Source organism: Syngnathus acus, chromosome 5 (genome assembly GCF_901709675.1).
Source record: "Syngnathus acus chromosome 5, fSynAcu1.2, whole genome shotgun sequence".
NCBI lineage: Eukaryota > Metazoa > Chordata > Actinopteri > Syngnathiformes > Syngnathidae > Syngnathus > Syngnathus acus.
The window spans coordinates 8,985,711-9,010,291 of record NC_051091.1 but is presented as its reverse complement, the minus strand read 5'-3'; the positions used below and the strand labels follow the sequence as shown (position 1 = coordinate 9,010,291).

At 41.8% G+C, this 24,581-nt stretch overlaps 5 protein-coding genes across 7 annotated transcripts; 1 reads left to right on the top strand and 4 right to left on the bottom strand.

Moving 5' to 3' along the window:
- Nucleotides 1–60: 60 nt before the first annotated feature.
- Nucleotides 61–4,665, bottom strand: ssu72 (SSU72 homolog, RNA polymerase II CTD phosphatase). Its single transcript, XM_037252967.1, has 5 exons — nucleotides 4,391–4,665; nucleotides 3,428–3,571; nucleotides 1,975–2,114; nucleotides 1,776–1,894; nucleotides 61–759 (listed from the first exon to the last, which is right to left on the bottom strand). The coding sequence occupies exons 1-5, from the start codon at nucleotides 4,468–4,470 to the stop codon at nucleotides 658–660; spliced, it is 585 nt and encodes a 194-aa protein (XP_037108862.1). The 5' UTR covers nucleotides 4,471–4,665; the 3' UTR covers nucleotides 61–657.
- A 547-nt stretch (nucleotides 4,666–5,212) lies between these two features.
- On the bottom strand, nucleotides 5,213–7,482 carry fndc10 (fibronectin type III domain containing 10). Its single transcript, XM_037252956.1, has 2 exons — nucleotides 7,308–7,482; nucleotides 5,213–7,199 (listed from the first exon to the last, which is right to left on the bottom strand). Exon 2 carries the CDS (start codon nucleotides 7,101–7,103, stop codon nucleotides 6,216–6,218), a length of 888 nt encoding a protein of 295 aa, XP_037108851.1. The 5' UTR covers nucleotides 7,104–7,199; nucleotides 7,308–7,482; the 3' UTR covers nucleotides 5,213–6,215.
- A 668-nt stretch (nucleotides 7,483–8,150) lies between these two features.
- Nucleotides 8,151–9,444, top strand: LOC119123159 (olfactory receptor class A-like protein 4). Its single transcript, XM_037252040.1, has 2 exons — nucleotides 8,151–8,237; nucleotides 8,464–9,444. The coding sequence occupies exons 1-2, from the start codon at nucleotides 8,151–8,153 to the stop codon at nucleotides 9,442–9,444; spliced, it is 1,068 nt and encodes a 355-aa protein (XP_037107935.1).
- Nucleotides 9,445–9,555: 111 nt separating this feature from the next.
- On the bottom strand, nucleotides 9,556–11,181 carry LOC119123671 (olfactory receptor class A-like protein 4). The gene is made up of 4 exons (XM_037252953.1): nucleotides 10,704–11,181; nucleotides 10,369–10,632; nucleotides 9,943–10,182; nucleotides 9,556–9,768 (listed from the first exon to the last, which is right to left on the bottom strand). Exons 1-4 carry the CDS (start codon nucleotides 10,992–10,994, stop codon nucleotides 9,556–9,558), a joined length of 1,008 nt encoding a protein of 335 aa, XP_037108848.1. The 5' UTR covers nucleotides 10,995–11,181.
- Nucleotides 11,182–16,275: 5,094 nt separating this feature from the next.
- Nucleotides 16,276–19,991, bottom strand: LOC119123662 (von Willebrand factor A domain-containing protein 1-like). 3 transcript variants are annotated; one of them, XM_037252938.1, is made up of 5 exons: nucleotides 19,688–19,991; nucleotides 17,880–18,413; nucleotides 17,527–17,805; nucleotides 16,885–17,160; nucleotides 16,276–16,821 (listed from the first exon to the last, which is right to left on the bottom strand). In XM_037252938.1, the coding sequence occupies exons 1-5, from the start codon at nucleotides 19,857–19,859 to the stop codon at nucleotides 16,784–16,786; spliced, it is 1,299 nt and encodes a 432-aa protein (XP_037108833.1). In that variant the 5' UTR covers nucleotides 19,860–19,991; the 3' UTR covers nucleotides 16,276–16,783. The 3 variants fall into 3 exon arrangements, with proteins under 3 accessions (XP_037108833.1, XP_037108832.1, XP_037108831.1); XM_037252937.1 differs by having other exon boundaries at nucleotides 16,276–16,817; nucleotides 19,854–19,988; XM_037252936.1 differs by having other exon boundaries at nucleotides 16,276–16,817; nucleotides 19,688–19,982.
- Between the last annotated feature and the right edge of the window lie 4,590 nt (nucleotides 19,992–24,581).

Below are 24,581 nucleotides of genomic sequence, written 5' to 3'. Positions count from 1 at the left end.
ACCTCCATGTAAGGTAAAAGTGTTTGCAAGTCCTATAAGAAGAAAAAAAAGAGCCACAAATGGTTCTTAGATTCATTTAGTATATTTCTATGTACAAATCAGGCACTCTGAGCTGACAATGCATCATTTTTACACATACAAAGGAAAAAAAAAAAAATGCCCTGAAGGACATCCACATTTGAGTATCAAGTCAACAGCATACATCGTCTCAGAGAGGTCGAGCTTAACTTATTCAACGAGCTCAACCTATAAACTTAACTCCCCTAAAACAACAAAACAAAAGCATTCTCTTCGGTTCATTCTTCCTCCTGGCTCAATAAAACACAGCTAGAGTTCCAGGTGTCAAATAATATTAAAATTGAACAAATTACTCAATAGATCACATGGAGGGGAAAAAACAGACAAATTATGTTTCTGCAACGGGAACTGAGTAAACCAGTGGGACCGGGGCGTCATGGCACTCCCTGAGGAGGCGTGGCTGACCTTGATCAGGAGGAATAAAAAGGCAAGAGGAGCAGCTCCTCATGGAGGCCGACGTGTTTGTGCAGATTTTTCGTTGGGGTTCTGCACGCGTGTGCGTTTCTACGAGCCTGTCATGTAACTGTCACGTTATTTGCTGTTGGTTTGCGGGGGTCCCGCGTGCGCTTATTGCGGCCGTCAGTAGAAGCAGACGGTGTGAAGGAAAGCCCTGCTGCTCTTGTCCTCAAACTCTTGCAAGAGTTCGTCAATTTCGTTCTCCATGTCGTCTGTGTGCTGGATCTGTGCAAGAGAAGAAAAACATGGCTTAATGGTGTGAAAAATATGGATTGAAATCAAGGAATGACCTATTTTAAGTTTTGGTGCCGTGATTGTGGAAATCTTCTAGAAAGAGCTCCAAAATACGGAATGGAAAATGGAGGCAAGGTTAAAAACCAGCCAAATGATGACTTGTTCCGATACCGGCTTCAGCCTTCCTGTGTGGAGCTTGCACGGGTTTCCTTCCACATTGCAAAAACATGTACTTGAGGTTCATTGAAGGCTTACATGCATCGTCACTAGGATAAGCGCTATAGAAATTGAATGGATGGTATTGAAAAGGCAGGGAGGTTGGTCCTATCTATGGCAGAACCCTTTTGGGTACAAATATGCAAGAAATGAAAATCAGTCAACTAGGAGCCCGAGTGTGCCTTTTGGTATCACAAAACACATGTGCAGTCCTGTGATTTTTTTTTTTTTTTTAAACTCGCCATGCAAAACAGGTCCATTCGCCACCCATTGAGAATCATTGCCCTCGGTTCCGAGACCCCCAAGTGGACATTTCACCCCCCATTTATCACCCCTGAGGAAATTACAAGATGCTTCAGCAACATCCTACAAGCTAGACATTGATTCTACCAAAGCTAATCTAGCCACACTCGCTGGACTGGATACAATGAGACCCAATACAAGCTGTGTACTAAAAACTCTGCTCAGTTGGTCTTGAGATTGACAAAGGTTTATTACACAACCATAAGGTTTTTCTCACTCACCTAAAACGGTGCATTTAGATTGTAATGCTCATTTTGTGTTCATGACAACGCCACAGGTAAACAATCTCAACATTAACATGAGTGACTCTTGTTCTGAACAAAAGTGAGCATTATGAGCTTTTTAAAAAAAGAAGGATTCCTATATTTGATAGGAATGGGCTTCAAGTGTAAAGAGTAACAAAGTGGTCCAGTGCTGAACTGGTCAGTGCAAGTCATTCCAAACCAAAGTGTTCTTCAGAGTGACGCCTCCGCCTAGCAGACACTCACACATTGACACAGCTCGCAGATGAGGAAGGCGCCCAGCGTGGCTTCCTCGTGGTTGTCCTGAATGTCCACATTGATGACGTGCACGGGCTGCATGGTCTCCTGCTCCCGTGAGTTCAGATCTGGCAAATGAACCACTAAATGTGAGTGGGGCACTTATATAAAAAAAAAAAAAACATGCACACAAAAAAGCCTAGCTCACCCTCCAGCACTTGGTCGTAGACACGCTCCTCGCAGGTGATGACCAAGTCAAACTTCTCCTTGCAGTTCTGGAAACGCTCCGGCTTGGCCTTGATTCGCTTGTTTCGGTCCAGCATGTGGAGGATTCCGTTCTGTGTGTATCTGAGCAGGGGGTTGGGTCAAGGAACATAGCAAGCCTGCAACGGACACTGCGTATAGCATTCGAAGTTTGACCTCTAGTCACGTCAGTGAGTCATGTGTCGTCAGTCTGTTTGAAGTGAGCAACAGCACTCTCTAGTGGTAAACACGAGCAGACGCAGCCAGGGGAGGCGATTGCATAATCCTCGTGAAAGGACAATGTGATGTCAGTGTTTAAGTAAGACCAATCAATGACGTCAACTTTTACTGTAAGCTATTCTAATTATTGTAAAACTTTGAACTTTTACTACTAGGAGCACCAACACGCCATCCTACACCTAACAATGCAGTCGTAAACTGACCATACATTAGTGACAAAATGTTAGGGATATTCAATTAGGTGAAATTTCAGGATGAACCTCAAAAGTTTTGAACACCTATCTAAAACTGTTACAACTTTGTGTTCTATAAAGAGCAGCTGAAGAGCAAAAACCACAACAGGTTTTTATTCCAGGAATGGTGCAATTATAATTGCAGTCCATTTTGTCATGCTGCTCATATTTTGCCATCATGAGCCCAAGACGACAGCTAACAATGGTTGAACAGTACCTCGCCGCTGCGAGACTTCATGCAGGAAGTGGCCACTGAGTTTAAAGTGTCCTCAGCAGGCTCCAACAGAAATACAGGGAGATTGGAAGAGCCACAGAAAGGCATAGTAGTAGACATCCTTAGGGGACAAAAACAAAAGTGTGAATTTTGCAATTCAGCCTCCTTCATCAGAAAGTTAGAAACAGTTGTGAATTCTCAAGTGCAAGGTCCCCTGTAGAGGTGAATGTGCATCCTGAAATTTCACCAGTCCAATACTTGTGAGCAGTGAAAAATTTGGTGCAGTCTGCACAATAAGCAGACACTTCATTAGGTACGCAGTCTAATGACATCCAGTGACGAGCTGACTAGGCCCCTGAAACTCTGTGCAGCAGGAGTCCGCAAAGTTGTGTCCTGTAAGCGTGTAATTAAGCACAAGATCAATAGATTTTTTTATAAAGTGTGTGTGTGCGCAGGGGCACCTTCCTATTATGTGGAATCAACTTTTAAAAGCCGGAATCTAGTGCCTGCATTCATTCATCTCCACCTATTCTTTTTTTTAACCAAACTGCCATTTACTTCAACACAACAAGCAAAGTGCATTGTTACACATCTAAAAGTTTCCCGACATGCCATTTACCCATCGATTCAGTTGCGTCCACCTTCCTGATATCCGTCAAACGTAATGAGTCATATGAAATACTTAGCCCGTGATGTGTTTGATGGTGTGTGCATGTGTAAGACGGGGATACAGTTCCTTGTCCTTGCGGACCAAGTCGTTGTACATCTGTTCATATGTTGTTTTGAAGTCGTACACATTAGGCTTGTCTGGGGCAGGACCGGGCAGCTTCACGTGAGTACCAGTCCCAAATGAGCGCACTTCAAATCCACGTTTACTGCAGAGAACAGAGATAAGAGAGGGGAGGGGAACAAGTCAATCAAATCACAATGTAAAAACTCACTGAAATTCAATAAGTAGACAAGCAACCACTGCCAGTGCCACACACCCTTTTTCCAATTAATGCAATATCTCTTTCCAAACGCAGTACCTGTAATAATAAACGTTTAGTGAACCTGAATGGACCTTAAGCGGAATAACAAATGTTCAATCCGCTTGTCTAATCTATTTCAACATTTATTTTGCAGTGCACTAGTAGGCTTGGGGATTGAATTAGGTATTCACGAGCTTACTGGTGCACTGATTTTTTTAACTAGAGAGGAAAAAGATCATAGATACATGGACCTTAAAAATGAGCTACTGTAAAATGCACAAATGACGTCCCACAGGTCATCCACGTCAATGCAATAACGCTCGTGACCAAAGGGGGAGGCACTGAGCAGTAACGTCATCAAATACTGCGCAGCTGCAGTTTCTCTCTTCCGGAATTCTTCCACCTAGAGGGCGCTCTGTGAGTGAGCATGAACGGTTAAAAAAAAGAAAAACAAAATCCAACAACGCGTCCGGGTATTTAGAAATCCCGGACTCGGTTGGAATTAAAGGCTGTGTTCAACTAACAAATAAGCCTGGAAACAAGGTTTAAAAGAAGAGCTCGACATCCGGCGTGACTCTGCACTCTTGAGTCCATTGTTGGGTCTGCAGAGGCCCGGCAAGTCGTGACAGCTGATAACCGCTTCACAAACACGACGCGATAAGGCACAATTCGTTCACGTCGTCGTCGCGTCGTTGTCGTCTTCCCCTGTTGGCCAATGTTTACCTGAGGATATTGTGCGCTTCCATACTGCGGTTCTGGTTGCTCGAGCACACAACCGCTACTCTCAGCGGGTGGCTCGGCATCGCGACTCCCCGGCTGAAGCTAACCTACTAAGACGATCAGAAACCAGTTAGTATCGTTTGTTTGCGCCCTTTTTAGAAAGAAAATCAAAACAACCCCCTTCAAATAACCTAAATCGTAAAGCGCTACGAATACTGTTCGAGGGACTGCTCCCCTTTGAAAGCAGGAAGTTAAAATGGCGGAAACTCTGCGCTCGGAAAATTATTTATCTCCGCTGCGTCATCAGAGGGCGTGGCCTCGTTCAAACGTTTTTGTGACGTCAGTGTAAATCTTTGTCTGCTCTGATTTTTGACGTTTAAAAACAATTTATGCCCCGTGCATATTACAACGTAACATTTTTCTATCTTGCGTATAATTTTGTTTTAATAATCTTTTTTTTCTTTTTTTTTCTTTCCTTTGTATTTCTGTTTTTGTATTGATTATCAAATTGACTATTATTTTATTGCGTTTTTGTTGAGCACTACAAGTGGTCCTTATATTTCTTAAATGTGTTTGTTATGCTCCAACAAAGTTGAAAAAAGACGTTAAATAAATGTTCGTCATAAAATTGTATCAAACCTATTAAACGTTACCAAGAAAGAATATCAATTTGTTTTCTAAATGGCAATTTTTAACATTTTTCATGATACTTCAAGTAAACACAAGCTACGCAGAAATTAACCCAATCAGACCAATTTCATAATTATCAAACGTCATTTATGAGTTAATGAAGTCGACAACAAAGAAGAAAGAAAAGCTGTAAAATAATTTAAATAATCTCATGATACTTTATTGACTGACAGCATGACACAAACGTTTGTGGATAATGTTGTTTGGTATAGTATTTAGTGATTGTATTGCCCTTTACCAAATGATGCATGTATGCAGACCTATGTCACAAAACAAGTCTGATGGACGCATGTAATTCACACCAGTATTTTTTTGTTACAAAGACACAAGGTAGCGGGACACTTGTGTGAGTGAACATCAGCTAATGGGATACACTCAAAGCATTTCATTACTTACTCTATTCGTGTATATTGCAGCTAAGATACAAATTCACTATTCATCACTGACAAACCAATGAAAGCAACACATCTTAGTGGATAAGCGTCTACTCTGTGTAAAGTGTCGTTAAACCTCCAAAGTTGAATACCATTAGGTCGTACAATAAGGAATTCACCCTAAATTCTTAGGATAAAATGACTCTAAATTAATTCACAAGACTTCAAGATCAATTCCTCGAGTGCATTTTGTGTTTTCTTTGGCTCTTTTTGTCACAACAAAGTGTATCAGTGATGGCAAATACATGAAATATGATATATATGGGAATATGGTATCATTTGTTTGTTGAAGCTGCTCAGTACAATAATAATAAAAGATATGTATGGCACATGTATGTCAATGCCCAAATATCACCGAAAGCAGTATTTAAATTTTTTATGACATTTTTGTTTGGCAACAAAGCCATCAAAATCGTTTCAGCACATAGAACTCAAGCAACGAGGACAAGCCTTTGGAGTTTTTTTTCCTCATACTATAAGACTACCCCAAAATTGATAACAGTTTGAAAACGACACATTAGAACTCAACAGGAATGTATTTGACTCTGTGCAAGATTGGGAAAGTTGCTTTAGCTCTTGTTTGCAGAGGTTGAAAGTTTTATCTGTTTCAGAGACACTATTGTGCTTCACACACAAACACACTGGACAATGAAGTGAAGGTCATCAGGCGAGGTCATGTTGGACCTTAGTGTTCGGGTCGAGCCTCAGTGACGTGAGTGAGTGCGGTAGGAGTATGTGTGCTGTGTTGCTGGGCTCATGATGTTTTCCGTGATGTACGCCACCAGCAAGCAGATGATGACTAACATCACGCAAATGGCCCCCCCGACTGTCGTCATGGCGATCACGATATCCTGCATCCCGGACGGCGGCAGTATGAATTCCACGCAGTCCTTGTGGTCCGATCTCTGGGCGGCGGAGCGCAGGCAGATGCGGTACGGGATGTTCTCGTGCAGCTCGCTCAACAGGAAATCCCTGCACCCGGAGCCGAGATGGACCCCGGCACACTCGAACTGAGTGTAGCTGCCGTTCCACCAGCAGCTCAACTCGTAGCCTCCCCGTCTGTGGCGCTGGCCACTAAAAACACTATTTGGTTGCTCGCTACTTGACGAGTTTGTCCAAGCAGATGACCTCTGAACCCCCTTGACCTCCCCCCGTTGGCTCCACTGAAGTAGCACGCTGCCGTTGATGAGAATATTGGCAACCAGGCTCCCTGTAGACACTGCTGACCTGCAGTCTCCCTTGTGGCATTTGTAGCCCGCCAACATGTGTCGAAAACAGAGCGGCCCCCCGACTCCCCCCTCTAAGACCTGGTAGGCACATAGTGGTGATGACGCCCAGCTCAGCGGGCTCCACTTGACTGAGTCCACAGCGGAAGCATTGAGGCTTGAAGCTTTCTGCCACGGCCCGCTTTCCTGACTGCTGTTGCCATGGTTTTTGAGCCACCTGCGCTGCATCCCAGAATCCTCCCTGCCTGTCACCTCTGATGGGGATGCAGATGAGGATGCCGAATCGTTGCCGTGAGTCCTGTGCTGTGCTGTGCAGATGAGCAGTGCCGCGAAAGCGAGCACCGACGGCCGCTGTTGGCTGCTCATCTCCTCTGCTCACACTTGCTGCTGACGGCCATAAATCGGATCAGCTCTGCTTCAACATCCGCGTGGAGGAGGGATCAGCGTCCACGAGCGAGGACACTTTGGATGAAGCATCAGCGACAGAAATCACACAACCAGAGAGAAAGGAACGGGGAAAAAAATACATTTGCGTCACCGATCGACTCACTATTTAAGATCGTCACTTACTTCCTGGGTTACGGTGCCAGTGGGTCTGCCGGACGTCGTCCCCTTTTCGCTCCCGCTCTGATGTCCGCCGTTGGCGTGTGCACGCGAGGGGCGCGCGCCGCACAGTGCACGTGTGCAAATAATGTGGCCCATCAACACTTCTACGAGTGAGTCACAATCCCACGCAAAGACAAAAAATAAAAAGCAAACCAGTCCCCAGCACACATGGGCGTAGGAAAGGTGCGAAGCATCCCGAATCTTATTTCCGAGTCCAGATGCCCCTCTACTCACTCGCACATACACAAGGAATTTATTATAATTGAGAAAAAAAAAAGATTCATGCACTAACAATGTGTATGTATAATGAAAAACCGAAGCAGAAAATATTCTATTTGATCCTTGGAGTGATACAAGCAAGGAAATTAGCCCCAAGGGGATAGCGATGAACTGCTGACTGATAAAAAGGAAAATGCTGATCGGCGCCTCCTTACCCCGAGGGGTCATAAGTGAATTCAGTCTCAGGTAGACTGCACACGAAACTTTATAACATAACTAACGGAGATTACTAGAGGTCACAAAAAGATTGTGGAGGGCTCGTCAGTCAGTGACAGTGCTGCATTTTATTTTGACTTGCTAATTTTTTAAATCTGAGATGATCTTTAGGCGGCTGCTTGGTGATGTAGAAAAACGTGATGGAAAATGTCTGCACATCAAACTAAATGAACCTTGAGCATTGTCAGCGAGCGTGAAGCTTTGTATGCGTATATAAAAGCTTAAGAGGAGCATCAGCTTCTTTCACAGATGACATGAAACCTCCACGTTCCACTCTGAGTGCGACGACAACGTGACCGTGCACGCCAGGCCATGTCGGCCGTGCTCACTGTAGAAGCTATTCTGTTTGGGATGCTCGTCTTTTGCGGCATCCTGGGGAACGTCTTGGTCATCTTTGTGGTGAGACAACAAACGCTTGTCTTGTTGTGTGGTTTACGTTACTAACTAGCATTTTTTTTAAGTAGCATCTTTTTTCAATGGGACATTTTAGGTATTCAGCAAACATGCTAGCAGCGTTTGAGAGCGGATTTATTTATAAATGGTTTTTTTTAATCTCTACTATTTGAGCACAGAGTGTGAGCACTTTTGCAACCTCTGGTTAATCCTCCACTTGTTTTCCTCGCAGGTAGTCCAGGCCGCTACTGAGACTCCATCTCGGAGGCTTCCACCCTCAGACACAATACTGGTGCATCTGTCGCTGGCCAACCTCCTCACCTCACTTTTCCGCACCGTGCCCATTTTTGTCTCAGACTTGGGCTTGGCTGTGAGTCTCTCTCCAGGTTGGTGTCGAGTCTTCATGCTGCTGTGGGTGTGGTGGCGAGCTGTGGGCTGCTGGGTGACTTTGGCGCTCAGCATTTTCCACTGCGCCACCCTAAAGAGACAGCGCGTGACCTTCGGACCTTTGGCCCTGCAGCGGGAGAGACGGCGCGTTTGGATAATCCTCGGAGTAGTTTGGGTAGCCAACCTGGCTTTTTCTACCCCTGCGCTGGTCTACAGCACTCACGTTCACAGCAATACCACCGTGGAGCTGATGGTGATCAGCTGTACCACCAGGCCCCTGCTGGGCTGCATATGGGAGTTCCCTTCCAACCAGCAGGGAGCGGCATTTGCCTCTATTTCACTGGCTTTCAATGAAGTGTTGCCACTCGTGCTGATGGTGAGCACCAACTTGGCCACGCTTCACTCTCTGGCCAAGCACATCAGGGCCGTGACTGCGGGGGGAGAACACGGGGAGTTGGACAAACATGTGTCAGGCGAGCGCAAGGCGGCTCATGTCATCATGTTGATGGTGACGCTCTTCGTGGTGTGCTGGGTGCTGCAGGTTGCCGCCGTGACCTACTACAACCACAACAGAGGCCATCACGCTGAAGGCCTGCTGACTGTGGCTCATTTCTCTGCCTCGCTGTTTGTGGGCTTCTGTCCAATGGTGGTGGCCCTGGGGCACGGCAAGTTGAGGAGGAGAATTGTGGGCATGATACCGGGCTGCATGAAAGCTTTCAAACGGCACCGTGCACAAAACGAAGGCGGGGCTAAAGGAACAAGGGAAAAACAAATCATCTTTGTTGTTCAAAACGAAAAGAAAAACATTCATGGCAGAAAGTGTTAGAGGAAGAAAATGGAATGTTTAAAGTATTTTGCACACATTGAAATATAAATGTCTGATAAGGTGAAATGTTCAGTGAATGGCAATGACTTTTTTGTGCTTGCCAGCAGCCTTTCAGTGGGAGACCAAAGATTTCATAAAAGACCGAAGTCGGCGGTGGCCCACTGCCAGAACCATGGGGGACAAGGCGATGAAGATGATGTTGGCGAAACGAGCGATGACCAGCAGAAATTCTGCCGAGGAGCCCCGATTGTAATTGAAGTAGTTGACGGAGATTATGCTGGTGCCCCATGACACGATGAAAAGCATGATGAGGGCAAGAATCACCTAGAGAAGAAAAAGTAAGGATTTAGTCCAGTAGTTGTTCACCCAAAATGCTTAAGTTAAGTCACATTGAAACTCATTAAAAAAAAAAAAATCTATATACGTATATATATTAAAAGTATTTTTTAGCACCGTCATACCCGTTTTGCAACAACTACTAACAAAAACACTTCCCACCTTGGCTGCTCGTCTCTCAGCTGGCACCCTTTTGGTGACAGGCACGCCTTTCAATGAAGCCTTGCCGTGTGTGTAGAGTGTGTACAGCGAGCAAACGTTGGTAAAGACCATCAGGATGATAGGAATGGTCTCGTGGATCACCATGGAGGTGGTGGCGTATGACAAGCCACTGAAGGAATAAGGGAAGTTCCACACGCAGCCCAGCAATGGTCGTGTTGTGCTGCTCACCAGCATTAGCGTCTGGCCAAAAGGCAAACGACGGTGAATATAAAAAGTCTACACACCCCTGTTCAAATGAAAATCTCAACTTTTCTCAGAGGGTGATTCTAACTCACATTAAAATATCATAATATCACATTACAATATTTTCAACAAATACATTTGAAATGATTTTAATCTTTTAAAATTAAACAAACAGACGCTCACCTCTGTGGTGTTCACATTTCCATTAGTAGAGAAGATATATGCAGGAATGGAGTATAAAAAGTTGAGGAACCAGATGATAGCCAGATTGAAAAGGATGATATTAGGAGCCCTCCGGGATGTACGAAGGGTTGCAATGTTGGGAGCCACCCGTCTTAAAGTCTGAAGGTGGAAGGCACTGAGGAAGAGCGTTGACCACACGTTGACCGAGCGCATCCACACCCACACACCCATGAGAAACTGACACCACTGCTTCGATGAATACAGCTGTGCCAAACGTGCACAATGAGGTTAGAAGATAAAATCCCGACCATGGAAATCAATAAACATCCACCTACCTCCAATCCAATATCTGAGATGATCAGCAGTGTGTTCCTCAAGATTGACACCAACAAATTGGACAAGGCCATGTTGATGATGATGATGTCCGAGTTCTGTCCGTGGCTGTGTTCCACAAACACGCTCCTACCGATCACCCCGATCACCATGGCGTTACCCAGGATGCCCAGCAGCACCAGTATAATATACATGGCAATCTGGATCGGGGACACCGAGACACGAAGTCCCATTCCCACCAGCTCCATGTCCTCGTCCATATGGGCGTCCATTGTAAGCCGCTTTCTCCCCATCTGTCAAAATCCTGCTAAAAAATAGTCTCACGCACCAAAGGATGCTGCAGCTTCATTCCTGCTGATTATCATGAAAATGTGAAGTCATCCAAAGTGTCTTTCCCGGTCAGGGTCAGAGGCTGTTTGAGTCATTCCTTGTTAGGCTGTCACAGGAAAAAAGATGTTGCCCTTCAGGGACCTCGAGGTACATGTTAATGAACCACAAGTGATTAATCAGCTCACCCTGAATGAAATGCTTCATTTGCACTGTATCGTCCTCAGGGAAGAGGAAGCCTGTTGATATTATGACCCAACTCAGAAAATCGTATTAACTGTCCAGCACATAATGTTCAAGATTCTCAGTTCTGATGTGACGGATTCAAATGTCTCAACCACTGTCAGCATGAGTGTAAAGAACCTTTCAGTGTGTGAGAGCGTTTCCGGCAATTATATTTATTAGTCGTGAGTGAGAGCATTTTATGTGCCATTTGTTGTAATTCCCAACAACAGCCGTTAGATGGCGCCATAAGCAAGCAAACGCCAGAACAACAAGGAAGTCGAGGTTTTGATTGATTGATTGATTGATATCTTTATTTCGAACATCCAAAACAAAAAAGAAAAACAAAAAAACAAAAACAAATAACACTCTAAAGTGCCACATAAATCCATACAAAACAAACAAAAAATAAACCAACAAATAGAAGTAAATACATTAAATTAATTAATTAATTAATAATAATAATACATAAGTAAATAAAAAAAATAAAGAATGCTCGAAAAGGAGTAGGAGGAAGCATAGCTTTTTAGATTCCTACTCCTTTCTGACTTCATCCATTAAACCAATGATTCAACATACTATTCTGTAATTCTACAATATAACACAAGTAGACAAACTTGCACACTTATTGTTCTGTTTCATTTTTACTTGTGTGTAGCCCTTTGGCACTCTTAACCTTTGTACCCGCTAAACAACATATTTTTATACATTTTTTTAAACTGGTGGATATTTGGACTTTGCTTGAGTTCCTCACTTAGATTGTTCCATAGTTTGACCCCGGTTATAGTTATACAGAAACTTTTTAAGGTTGTTCTTATGTTTAAGATTTTGAAGTTGTGATTCCCTCTTAACTTATAACCTCCCTCCCGATGCCTAAATAAGTTTTGGATATTATCTGGTAGTTGTTTTGCTTTTGCCCTATACATGATGATTGCTGTTTGATAAGATACTATGTCAGTGAATTTCAATAGTTTGGATTGTATGAAAAGTGGATTTGTGTGTTCCAAGTAGTTGACTTTATGAATAGTCCTTATTGCTCTTTTCTGCTGAATGATAAGTGGCTGTAGTGAAGTTTTATAAGTATTCCCCCAAACCTCAGCACAGTAATGCAAATAGGGCAAGACTAGAGAACAATAAAGTGTACGAAGTGAATGATAATCCAGTAATTCTTTTGCTTTGTATATGACAGCCATGCTTCTTGAAATTTTAGACTTTATGTTTTTGATGTGTGGCTTCCAACTAAGCCTGTCATCCATTATAACCCCAAGAAATTTGTTTTCCTGCACCCTTTCAATTTCATTTCCATCTATTTCTATTCGTATCTTTATATTCGCTTTGCCAAATACCATAAACTTGGTCTTACTTACATTTAATGATAATTTGTTCCAGTCGAACCACATTTTTATTTTTTTCATTTCCTCATTCAGCATTGATTCCACTTGTTGGATGTCATCACCTGAACAAAAAATATTTGTGTCATCTGCAAAGTTGACGAGTTTTAGTTCTTTAGAGACTTTGCTCATGTCATTTATATACAAAATAAATAATTTAGGGCCTAAAACTGACCCTTGTGGAACACCACAAGCTATTTCCAGATATCCAGAACAGTGATTACCCAACTTTACATACTGTTGCCGTTCTCGCAGATAATCCTTTATCCAGTCTAATACTAATCCCCTTATCCCATATTTTTCTAATTTATTGAATAGTATATTATGATTAATTGTGTCAAAAGCTTTTTTGAGGTCAATGAAAACTCCTACTGCATGTTGTTTGTTGTCTATTGCATCTGTGATTTCCTCGATTGATTCCATTAATGCCTGTGCTGTTGATCTGTTTACTCTAAAACCATATTGGTTCTCTGCAAATAATTTATGTTTTTCCAAAAATCCATCCATTCTACTATTAAAAAGCTTTTCCAATATTTTTGAAAGTTGTGGCAATATTGAGATAGGTCTGTAGTTTGTAAAGTTGTGTTTGCTCCCAGTTTTATAAAGAGGAATGACCTTAGCAATTTTCATCTTCTTTGGGAATGTACCAGTTAAAAATGACAAGTTACAGATGTACACAAGTGGCTTTGAAATCCCCTCAATGATTTGCTTAACTAACATCATATCAATCCCATTGCAGTCGGTAGATGTTTTATTTTTACATTGTTGCACAATGTTAATGATTTCATTTTCATCAACTGCCTTCAAAAACATTGAGTGAGGATTCTTTTCTATTAATTTATCTGTGTTGCCAACATCTGGCGCTGGAATCAGTATGTTTTTTGCTATTTGAGGCCCAACATTTACAAAGAACTGATTAAAACTGTTTGCCACTTCTTCCATATTATAATTTTCAGTATCATTTATAACAAAATATTTAGGTAATTTATGTTGTTCGGTACCTTCTCTAATAATGTGGTTTAGGAGAGTCCATATCCCCTTAATATTATTTTTGTTATCCTCTAATTTATTCTTATAATATTCTTTCTTACTTAATCTTATAATATTAGTTAATTTATTCTTATATCTCTTATATTTATCTTCAGCGCCTTCTGTTCTCTGTTTTATGAAGTTCCTATAGAGTAAATTCTTCTTTTTACAGGCATTTCTTAAGCCTTTCGTCAACCACGGACTGTCCTTATATTTAGTTTTTTTATTATATTCCTTGATTGGACAATGCTTATTATATAATGAAGTGAATATAGTCATCAATTTATGGTATGCATTATTTACATCTTTTTCTTCATATATTGCATCCCAGTTCTGTTGCATTAATTCATGTTTTAGAGTAGCAATTGTCTCATCTGTCCTAATTCTTCTTTGTTGTTTATACACCCCAATTTCAGATTTGAAATTATTGTCATATACTGTAAACACTGGAAGGTGGTCAGTAATATCAGTAATTAATAACCCGCTTGTTGTCCTGTTTTCTATTATATTGGTGAATATGTTATCTATCAGAGTAGCACTCTGTGATGTTACTCTCGTGGGTCTAGTGATTGTAGGAAAGAGACTCAGGCTATGCATTAAATTTAAAAAATCATCAATATTTTGTTGCTTATTTGGGTTTAATAGATCAATGTTATAATCCCCGCAAATAAAAATATTTTTATTGCCTTTTTGTATAATCACACTTTCTATCCATTCTGTGAATGTATCAATGCTAGAACCAGGAGCTCTATAGACACAACTTATAATAATGTCTTTTTTCTTTTCAACACAAATCTGTATCGTGAGACATTCAAGAAGATTGTCCACCACCTGTGTCATAGCCTCTACAATCTTGAATTTCATATTCAAATCAACATAGATTGCAACACCACCCCCCGCTTTGCTCTGTCTGTTGTTGCATATGAATTCATAGCCTTCCATCTCAAAGTGCATTCCCTTCTCAGTCGTAATCCAGGTCTCAGAAATAGTTATTATATTAAATGATTGTTTGAATGTGTTTAAGTAATCCCGAATGCTACTAAAATTTTTATATAGACTCCGGCTATTGAAATGGATAATAGATAGCTTATCTTTTGTTAAGATGTCCGTATTGTACTGATCATTGCTGTAATAATAACATGTGTTGTTTGTGGTGGAGAAGAAATTATTGTCTGGGTCGATGTCCTGATCTATGTCCAGAGTGCTGCTTTCACTGTAATCAAACGTCAGTTGGAGTTGTTCATGTTCTTGTATCCACTGTGTTACCTGTCCATTGTTGCTTGATGTAGGTTGAGTAGTGTCCCTGAACATTATGTTTGTGTTTTGTGTTGTTACCTCCATTCAGTTCCAAGTCCACTCCAGTTGAGGATACTTATTCGAGCTTTTCCAGTTCCTCAATACTCCTCACCATCAGTATCTTGGCCTCTTCTGGTGATCCATTAAGCTTGATGTATATCTTACAATTTCTGGTCCATGTACTCTGTATTTTTTTCATTCTTCTCAAGTGACGTGCTTTCTTTGCAATATCCGCATTGGTCTTTGTCAAATGTTCATTTATGTAGATGTCTGTACCTTTGAGCAACTTACCCTGTTTTAGAAGTGCAACTTTGTGCTTCCTGTTGACAAATTTCAGAATGACTGCAGGCTTGTCGTTGCTGTTTCTTCTGGGCAGTGGATGACATGCTTCGACCTGGTTGGAGTCCATAGTTATTCCTTTAGTTTGCAGAAACTCAGCTACCTGTTGCTCGGCTGAGCTTGCATGTTGCTCACATCCATCGTTACTTGCCGTCACTGCCCTTGCATAAGATATAGGTTTGATCGCTATTCCCGTGATGACAATGTCATTTAGTCTTGTGTATTGCTCGATGTCCGCTACCCGACTTTCAAGGTAGGCAAGCCGCTTGTCCTTCTCAGCATTGAGCATACGGAGCGTCTTTACCTCTTCCACCAGTGCCAAGATGTTCTTCTGCTGCATCCTTACAGCAGAAACTTCTTCCGAAAGGAAGTCAAGTGACCTTTTTATGTCCTCGACCTCCTCCGTGGACATGGTTAGGTTTTTTTTCGGCCCCATATTGCTCACGTTGGTCGTAGCTCTCTTTGACAGCTCAATCAGCTGTTCTCCGGTAAATCAGCTGTTAGCAGTCTGCTAACAAACTTGCGGGTTCACGATCTGCTTAGATCGGTTACGTTTTCTTGATTTGGGTTATTTTCCAGTCCTTCATGTGCAGGCGTGAGAATGAGTTGTAACATAAGAACACAGCCCAAACTTGGTGTAAAAGAATATCCGATCCAAGAACTTCACAGTGCGTCGCGTCAATCCCACAGCTTCCGTCTTCCGTAACTTCACTCAGACTGCTAATAGTTGTGCTCCCCAGGTCTGCTGTAAGTGTGTGATGGTGGATGAGCTTATTCGACATAAAGTGGCTGATGAAGGTAATAATGTAAAGCACTTGTACTCGTGTTTAATCATACAAGAGCTGAGTGTAACTTACATTTGCATGCATTACATGTTAGTCTACTACTTGAGCCTGTTTTTTATAATTAACTATGAAACATGATTGGTTTGTCGTGTCGAGGAAATTAAATTATGAATAGGCTTATATTTATGTGGGATGAGTATGATAATTTTTTTATTGCCAAGCCACATGAGTCAGGACATAGTGTTCTGTCTCTAATCCATTAAAAGGGAAGAATATTCAGTATTACAGGCTGCATATGTAATCTTGTGCCTCAAGCACTACAAACACATAATGTTCACCAGATGCTTGATTGCTGCATTCTCCCGTTAAGCCAGGAAAACGGATATTGCATATTCACAAAGGAGCAAAACAAAAAGGAACTGAAGAGACATTCAGCTCCGTTAACCTGTTTACTTTTCTGTCGTGCAGCACAGGCCGTCTCCTTGGCCCGAGCTGTAGATGGGGGACACGCACACGCGACTGGTGGGCGCAACGTGTGTGAGTAGCGTTGCGTGCGAGGATGACGGCAAGAACGTGGAAGTGGAGTCATAAGTGTTCCCTTTCTCCCAGCTGAGCCAGAATCCTCTCAGGCCCTGCTGCCGGGCCTTCCATTCTACCTGTACCTCGTCATGCGTCGCCGTGGTCAGCTCAAGGTCATCGAGGGCAGGCAAAGCCGCTGCTGCTGGTGCTTGAAGAGAAGATACAAAACCATTGGAATGAATACAAAAAACATTTTGGTGGAAATGTTGACACACCTTCTTGAGAGCATGCTTTCACAGACATGGCTCTTTCTTTGCCGTTCTTGTACAAAGCACTGACTGTGACGAGGTACTCAATTCCTGGCTCCAGCTCGGTCAGCACAGTAAAGTTCTGGTGGCTCTGTACTATCACGGTGTGGACTGTTCCGCTTGGAATGGCTCCATATTCCACCCTGTATCCCCGAACCAGAGCTGGCTGCAAGGGACCCCAGCTCACTTGCGTCTTACCGGAACCGGAGTCGTGCACTGAGACCACTGCCGGGCTTAAAACACCTGAAAGTGGTATAGGGAAAAGTAACTTGATAACACTGGTCAATAACAAACTTTAATTTGGAATCGTATTCTGTGCCCATAAAAGTAGACTGGTTTAAAAAAAAAAAAGTCTATACTTTTTCAAGCCGATCAAGAATTTAGATTATTTCAATTTTTTAAAATAAATTTAATTATCAAACAAACTGATCTGGACTGAAGCGGTCATTCTTTTGCATGCCACTAGAGGAAGCCCCATGTACTACTCAGGCTGCTCTGACCACTGGAAATTAATTACACCAGTTTTAAAAAAAAAATAATAATAATAATTTGAGTTTTTTAATTAATTACGCAAGATTAAATGTTCAGGTCACCGTCCCTCATTCTCACCAGCAAGCGTGGTGAAGGTCACAGTGAGCATGTTGAAAAGCCTCTTGTTGGACTCCGGCCGCAAGAAAGCAGAATAGGTGGTCTCAGGTTGTAGTTTGGTCAGCTCCATTGAGCTAGATTCTCCCGGGATAATGCGTCTCTCCTCTGCATGTGTTTTCCCAACGGCCTTATACCACAACTCGTAATAACCACTCAGTGTGCTTAAAACAGGACGCCACTGCAGGACAGCACTATCGGATGTGACATCAACAGCACGGAGACGCTCTGCTCGAATGATCCCTAAAGTTGACACAAAGACAGGAATCATATTGAAAACGTCATTAGAGGTGGGATATATATATCTTCATACATACTGATAATGGCCTCTCTCAACTTCTCTGTGATGATGTCAATGTTTTCTATGTCCACAGAGTACAGGTGGGACTCCAAAGGAGGGGAAACAGCCCGCTGCAGCACATGGAAGTTGCCGTGCACGGAGGACACAATTAACATAGAAACCCCCTGCGCCTTCAGCTGCGCTATGGGCTCGTCCACCTCCCCCAGCTCTACACCATCCGTCAGCCAGAGCAAAACTTTCGGCACGTTTGTGTTCGTCAGGAGCCGCTGGGCCACCCGAAGCGCCGCCTCCGTGTTGGTGTTGCCTTGCAGATGCGTGATGCTAAGCAGAGCTTTCTGTAGATTATACTGGTTGGTGTGCTCATCCAGCCCGAACTTCAAGTTTGGTTTGGTCCCCACCTGCAGCAGCCCAATCCTCACGTGGCCGCGGCCTAGCGAGAAAGGCCGAAGTAGCTTGGCGGTGAAGTCCAGCATGCGTGAGAACTCGTAGTTGGCGATGCTTCCTGAAGAGTCCAGCAATATGAGAATGTCGCCCTCACAGCAGTTTGACACTAAACAGGAGAAGGGAGAAAGCAAAGGCAATTAAATCTGAAGGAGTCACACTTGAAGTAGTTGGGCTTGTGGAATCAAGATGATTGAGATTGGAGGCTGATCTGAAGCCCATCCCAGCTGACCTTAGGTAAAATGTGGACGGATGACAAGAACATTGTGAGAGCTACAAAAACAAAGACCTTCAGACGTTAAATGCAAACCAGTGGCCAATGTATGTGCAATGGCGCCAAGTGTATCAGATGCGGTTGTAAATAAGAGGTGAGATATATCTCATGCTTACAAATTCATCTTTTGGAGCTTGAAGGCCTCAAAGGATTTTAGAGCATCGATTGGCCTCACTGGTCCAATTTCTCTAATTGATATTCTGCATTTTTGAAGCCTCAGCAAAACCGCAGAGATTTTTTTATTGCGGTAATTGCCCGCAATCATTAATTTTTTAAAGGGAGAAAATAAAGCTGCAGGAAAAGAGTGAGAAAACAGACAAAAATCGATAGTAAATACCTTTGGGAGAAGACGCTGGGTGGAAATAAAAACAAGACAGAGACACAACAAACAAGCTGATGAGGGTTGGACTGACTCTTTTTGATAGAGATGCTTGAATGAAATGTTGCAACCATCCAAAACCGAGGCGGAATCTGAGCATGTCATCAGTGAATACTTGTCTAGAAAAGCCTGGAAATTCCACTGGATGGACAAAAGTATTGGGACACTCACCTACCATAACCGCTACAGACAATAAAAAAATACTCACAGGCATATATTACTATCCTCTGTGAAGACGTATTAGTTTGATTGTGCTTTACAATTTGATAATATGTATGTCTTGTATTATGCTGCCTCTAGTAGCCAAGTAGTGCACATCACAAGGAACAGCACAATTAAAGCAAAAACAAATGTGGGGGAATTATTTTTTAAATTCCCTTTCATTAAGTCAACACTGTCTGCTTTTATAAAGGAAAAAAAACAATATAAAGATCTTTGCTTATTAACAAATTTTAAAATATTCAGGATTCTTTGAAGCTGGTACAAATGTACGGTTTTTTTCCATTTATTTCAACAGTCAATTTGAAATATTGTCATAAAAAATCAAGACGTAATTACGCTTATATTTAAAATGAACAGATTGTTAATGCCAAGCTCTGTGCAAGTGTACCTAACAGAGTGACAGAGGAAAGACTTTTACACATAAGTGATTAAATAGAGCAAATATAGACCCGTAAAATATCATTTGTGATTGAGCGTGAGTGACTGCTGTGTGCTTGTTCTATCTCACCTGAGTCAGGTAACCCAACAACCTGCAAGCTACCGCGCTGCAACATGGCCCACAGAAAAACACAACCAGGTAAAAAAGTCTTCATTCTCATTAGATGGTTGCACTTGGCATAACTTTTCTCCTCTATGTTTGTGGAAGCGTTGATTATAGCAATGCGCGGAGTCCCCTTCATCGTCCTCCTCCGTCTCTCCGCCCCTCCCTCTCGTGTTCATCCAGGAAGTCGCATCATCGTTCCACAGCGTCAGGACGCGCCGTCTCGCTGCTCCAACATGTAACAGGCAAGGTTGTCGTTGCCCGCGGTCGTTCCGTGAGTGATTCATTACACCTCTAATGGGCAAATAATGTGCCGATTGCAAAGTGCGATAAAACAACGCCCCACTCTAAATGCATTGTGAAATATTTAGAATGGGGCGTATGAGTCAACGTCACACGTGGGAGACACGCTCAAGTATTGCCGGTTTTTTATTTGCTCAATTGGGGCTACTCCTATTTGGTCTAGACGTGTTTTTCATACAAATATTATGACATGTCGAGGATATGAATGGCATGCAATGAACTATTATGTTGTCACGTGACAAGTAGCTGAAAGTAACAAAGTAGAAATATTTCAGTTCAGCAAGTGAGTTTGCAGAGTTAATAATGCTAGGAAGTTTTAAATGTAACTTCACTAGCGATCCCACAAGTCTTAAACGTGGACTTTTAGGAGGAAATATATGGGATTCATTAATTCACAAAGGTCATACTGACCATTGTGTACTTCTTTTTTTTTTTAAGTACCCATTTCAAGTGGATTTTTCAGTAGATGATTTTCTTTCGATTTTTACTTGACGTTTTAATTTTTCTGATGACTTTCCAATAACCCCTATGCTGCCTGGGGACTGTACCGGTTAATACATGACAGTATGTCAGTAATTCTCAGCAAACATGCCCCCTAGTGGCTGTGAACCAGTAAAGCTGTTAGATCTTTGAGGTTGATGTTGGAAAAGGAAGAATTAAGTCTTATCTAAGTTTTGTCTGACTTGCACATGAGCCCGCAGAGTGTGAAGAGGTGCATGGTGGGTAAGAGGAGAGATGTCCTGGCAGGTCGATGTAATGATAACACTTCAAATAGCTGCTGGAGTCTGTTGATACATGGTTAAAAAAACCATCAAGAAAATCTTGCTCACATATCTGCTTGGTATTTCTTTGCTCACGCCGGAGACACCTGCTATGTTTAACCATCTTGAAAGCTCCAGTTTCAGCTCTCTACTTGACTCTTGAACAAATTATCACAAGAGTGACACAATGAAATGAAGCTCCTCCCTCTCATGCCAACATAGTGAGTTGGCACCAAAATGCTACAAGATGAAAACAGTAATTTGATATTACACAATTTTAGCTGGAGCAAAAAACGGAGGTATGATTTTCCCCCCACAAAATAGAATTGAATAGTGAATGCCGAACCGTGAATATGTGGGGGATCATGACGAAGTTGAAGATTGTTTCCATGCTTAGTATCGGGGGCAAGGAGAACCCTCAAAGACAACTTTGAAGGGATGAGCTGAGCAAAACAACTTCTGCAGCACTTGACTTGACTTGACTGTTTAGACAGATGAGTGCGGATGCGGCCGTCTTTCGTGCGCATTTGTAGACGTTTGTCTGCTGCGTGTCTGGGCCTGTGGCATCACAGCCCTATCGCTAAGTTAAAAAAAGTGGAATTTCCCAATGAGGAAGAGTTTTTTAAAGACTTCCTGTTTGCAGAGGTAAACATGGATTAGAAAATTACTGTAGGACTGCAACTACTTTGTTCATCTTTCAATGCGAGTGACATAATGACAGGAAAAAGAGTAAAGTGCTTTTCCACTAGATAGCAAATTCCATAAGGACTATGCTAGGCACATCTCTGAATCCTAAATAGTGACTCATTTCCCTCAACAATTTTTCAAACTAATTTACTATCCGGGAGAAAATCTCAGTGTTGCCAATTCCACCTCAATTTGCAACATTAACCAAGACTGGAATATCGGCACAAAGTTAATATTGTGATGCTTGTGTTCCATTTGAGCTTCAGCATTAGACAAACTTAATGATGATGAGTCATGTCTCTGCAAGTTCAGTTGGTATTAATAGATAAGCCAATGGAACATTTATAGTTGGCCAGAGGGCAGAAAAAAAATGTTAAAATTTCTTGAGGATGAACTTTGGATTTGTGCAACTTGAAAGTCAGTGATTATTTAAAAAATAAATATTTAAAGAAAAGAAATTATTGGGGAAAAAAAATCAATGACTTTGCTTTGATGTCATTTTGGTGCTGGACTTTCATTTTTCCATGCTCCTGTTTGGCATAAAAAAACTGAAATATGAAACTTTTTGACGATATTTAAATTAGAGTGACAAGGACGAGCTTGTCAAGTAGGCTGGTAAATTATGAATTTATATTGACTCACAGTATACTAAATGAAAATTATTAGCTTTACCCTGGAATCAGAAAAATTATTTAATCAACCCCCCAAAAATGAGCTTCTGATGTTTCCAAATGATGAGCTCCACTTTTGCTGGATTTTACCTCCAGTTGATCTTAAATGCAATTTAACCTCACACATTTAATACCCATATTTGGGTGATCCACGTTTAAGTGGGTTTCTATTCCTCAGGGGATGATAATAGCACTTTAGGAGGGATTATATTTATTAACATTTCCACTTGTGTCCTTACATCGATTTGATTCCTCAGTGTGTTGTGCTGACTTTTAAGTAAAAAGAACAAACATATATACACACGCGCGCACACAAATACACACAGTCGACACTTTGCTGCTGACTGGAGCAATAATCACACAGATTGGAGGATCAGGCGGGTGATAAAAGATACTCTGCGGTATTTGTGAAAATCTGCAGATTGAGAAAACTCTTTAGCGTGACATTTTGTAGCTGCTATTCTTCAACATGTTCATTGTTATTCCTCATACTCACCACACAGAAGAGAAGAAAATAAAAAAAGATTATTGGGACAAAATTGCCCCTGGATGCATATGATTTCCTGATTTCATTAAGTGTAATGGCTTGGATGACCCAACGTGTTAGCGTGCTAGCCTTTTCGGACTGACGCAAGGTTGCGTTGTACATGTTGGAAGCAGGCTTAATGAATAGATTTCTCTTTTCATGCTCACACCGCAGGCGACAGGTTGTAATGAGATAGAAGTGGAACATGGAAAATGGATTTTCGATGTGACAAAATAGGAAGGACCTGCAAGGAGCCCTCGCTATTATGCTGTGAACTAAAGGGGAAGTAATGAGGTAGAAGCTGGATAAGAAAGGGCAGATTATGTTTCTTGGTGGGAGCTCGCGTCTTCTCCTTATCTCTGTTGGCAGACGACAAGAGGCAGATTTGACACATCTGTCAAGTTTATTTTGAGGAGAATTAAAACAATGATAGTTAAAAGCAGGTACAGACAAAAGAGTTAGACATTTAAAAAAATAGATAATAGATAAAAAGCAGCTTTGTTTCTAAAAGAGTGCATGAACAGAATTTTGGGAATTCTTTTTAAAAATGCTTTGAAAATTCTTAAAAAAATCTTTTCATTTTCCTAGATTTAAAAGCATTTACGTTTTTTTTGTAATCAGGAAATTATGGCGTTCGAGTTTCTGCTAAAGGCGCACATAAAAACCTGGCAGCAGAATACGCTGGAGATGACACCATGGTGTCAATTAAATATTAAGCTAAGGAATCCAGAGAGGCTGATGCTGAAGTAAACAACCCAAAAGAGATACGTGTATCCCCGGGGGAGTGCTAATTAGGAACAATGAGGCTGTAAATGAAAGGTAGAGAAGGGACATTGTAGTGGCCAATGTGTGTGTGTGTGTGTGTGTGTACGTGTATATGATGACAGTATACAAGAGGGAAATGAATTGAGAGCCCTAAATGGCTTATAGATTGAGCTTGAGTGCTTCATAAAACAGCAGCGAAGCAGAGCCCAGATGAGACGCCGTTGTTATGAGGCAAAGGCGTATATTGTGCAGCCAGCTTGAAATCAAGGATACTTTAGGAGCGATAACAAACACATCTGCACTGACATTCATCTAAAATTGAGAGCATTTGTTGTTATTATTTTGTTTTGCACTGAAGGAGGATAGACCTATACAGGCTATTTATTTGGATCTGTATGTTTATTTTGGGAATCTCAACTACATTTGATATAATTTGGATGGATAAATGATTCACAAAATTAGCTGGAAAATAAATCAAGTCTAAATAATAAATTAATTTTATCTTTTAAAAATGTTACAATTATTTTCCAATTTTAAATTATTGCGGACCACCTGCAATACCGCCACGGACCACCAGTTGACAATCCCTACAAATAAAGAACACAATATTTGCAATTGCTAGGGTTGAAAGTGCCTTCAGGGTGACTGCATGTATTTTTTATTTTTTTTAGCAACATTAGCAACACAGTTCCAGCCTTGATCTGTGGAGTTTGCATGTGGTAGCAGATGTGGCGCTGGTGATTTCAGGCTCAGAGTCAAGGAGCATATCTGACTCATGGGGCATATTAAGAAAACAAAAAAGCCCTGCTGGGTGAGTGTCGTCACATAGGCGATAGGACCGGGCCGGCAAGGTATGTCATGGGCCAGCTCATTATAATCCCAGCAGCGGCTGTACCATCTCCATTGCATGCTTGGTGCCTTTGCCCAATGCTATCAAACCCAACGGACATAAATTTTACTTGAACTGATTCGATATGGCAAAAAGCTAATTGGTTGAGTGTCTTTAAATGAACCATAAAAAGAGAAGATTCATATTGCACTAATTAAAAGTATTTGCTACCCCACGCCTCCAGCCTGCCCTGGAAGTGTTTTTCCTCAGAGAGCTTCGCCGTGCCTCACTGACTGCTGGTAATTATGCACTTGAGTGC

Bases quoted from the DNA above. Each gene is read 5' to 3' on its own strand.
- ssu72 (XM_037252967.1), bottom strand. From the start codon at position 4,470: ATGCCGAGCCACCCGCTGAGAGTAGCGGTTGTGTGCTCGAGCAACCAG. The intron at 3,572-4,390 runs GTAAACATTGGC...TGTTCTCTGCAG, and splicing joins GAAGCGCACAATATCCTCAG to TAAACGTGGATTTGAAGTGC. The intron at 760-1,775 runs GTGAGTGTCTGC...TCTCTTGCACAG, and splicing joins TCTGCGAGCTGTGTCAATGT to ATCCAGCACACAGACGACAT.
- fndc10 (XM_037252956.1), bottom strand. From the start codon at position 7,103: ATGAGCAGCCAACAGCGGCCGTCGGTGCTCGCTTTCGCGGCACTGCTC.
- LOC119123159 (XM_037252040.1), top strand. From the start codon at position 8,151: ATGTCGGCCGTGCTCACTGTAGAAGCTATTCTGTTTGGGATGCTCGTC. The intron at 8,238-8,463 runs GTGAGACAACAA...TTTTCCTCGCAG, and splicing joins ACGTCTTGGTCATCTTTGTG to GTAGTCCAGGCCGCTACTGA.
- LOC119123671 (XM_037252953.1), bottom strand. From the start codon at position 10,994: ATGGGGAGAAAGCGGCTTACAATGGACGCCCATATGGACGAGGACATG. The intron at 10,183-10,368 runs GTGAGCGTCTGT...CCTTTTGGCCAG, and splicing joins GAAATGTGAACACCACAGAG to ACGCTAATGCTGGTGAGCAG. The intron at 9,769-9,942 runs GTGGGAAGTGTT...TTTCTTCTCTAG, and splicing joins CTGAGAGACGAGCAGCCAAG to GTGATTCTTGCCCTCATCAT.
- LOC119123662 (XM_037252936.1), bottom strand. From the start codon at position 19,859: ATGAAGGGGACTCCGCGCATTGCTATAATCAACGCTTCCACAAACATA. The intron at 17,806-17,879 runs GTATGTATGAAG...TGTCAACTTTAG, and splicing joins GTTGAGAGAGGCCATTATCA to GGATCATTCGAGCAGAGCGT. The intron at 16,818-16,884 runs GTGTGTCAACAT...CTTCTCTTCAAG, and splicing joins GAAAGCATGCTCTCAAGAAG to CACCAGCAGCAGCGGCTTTG.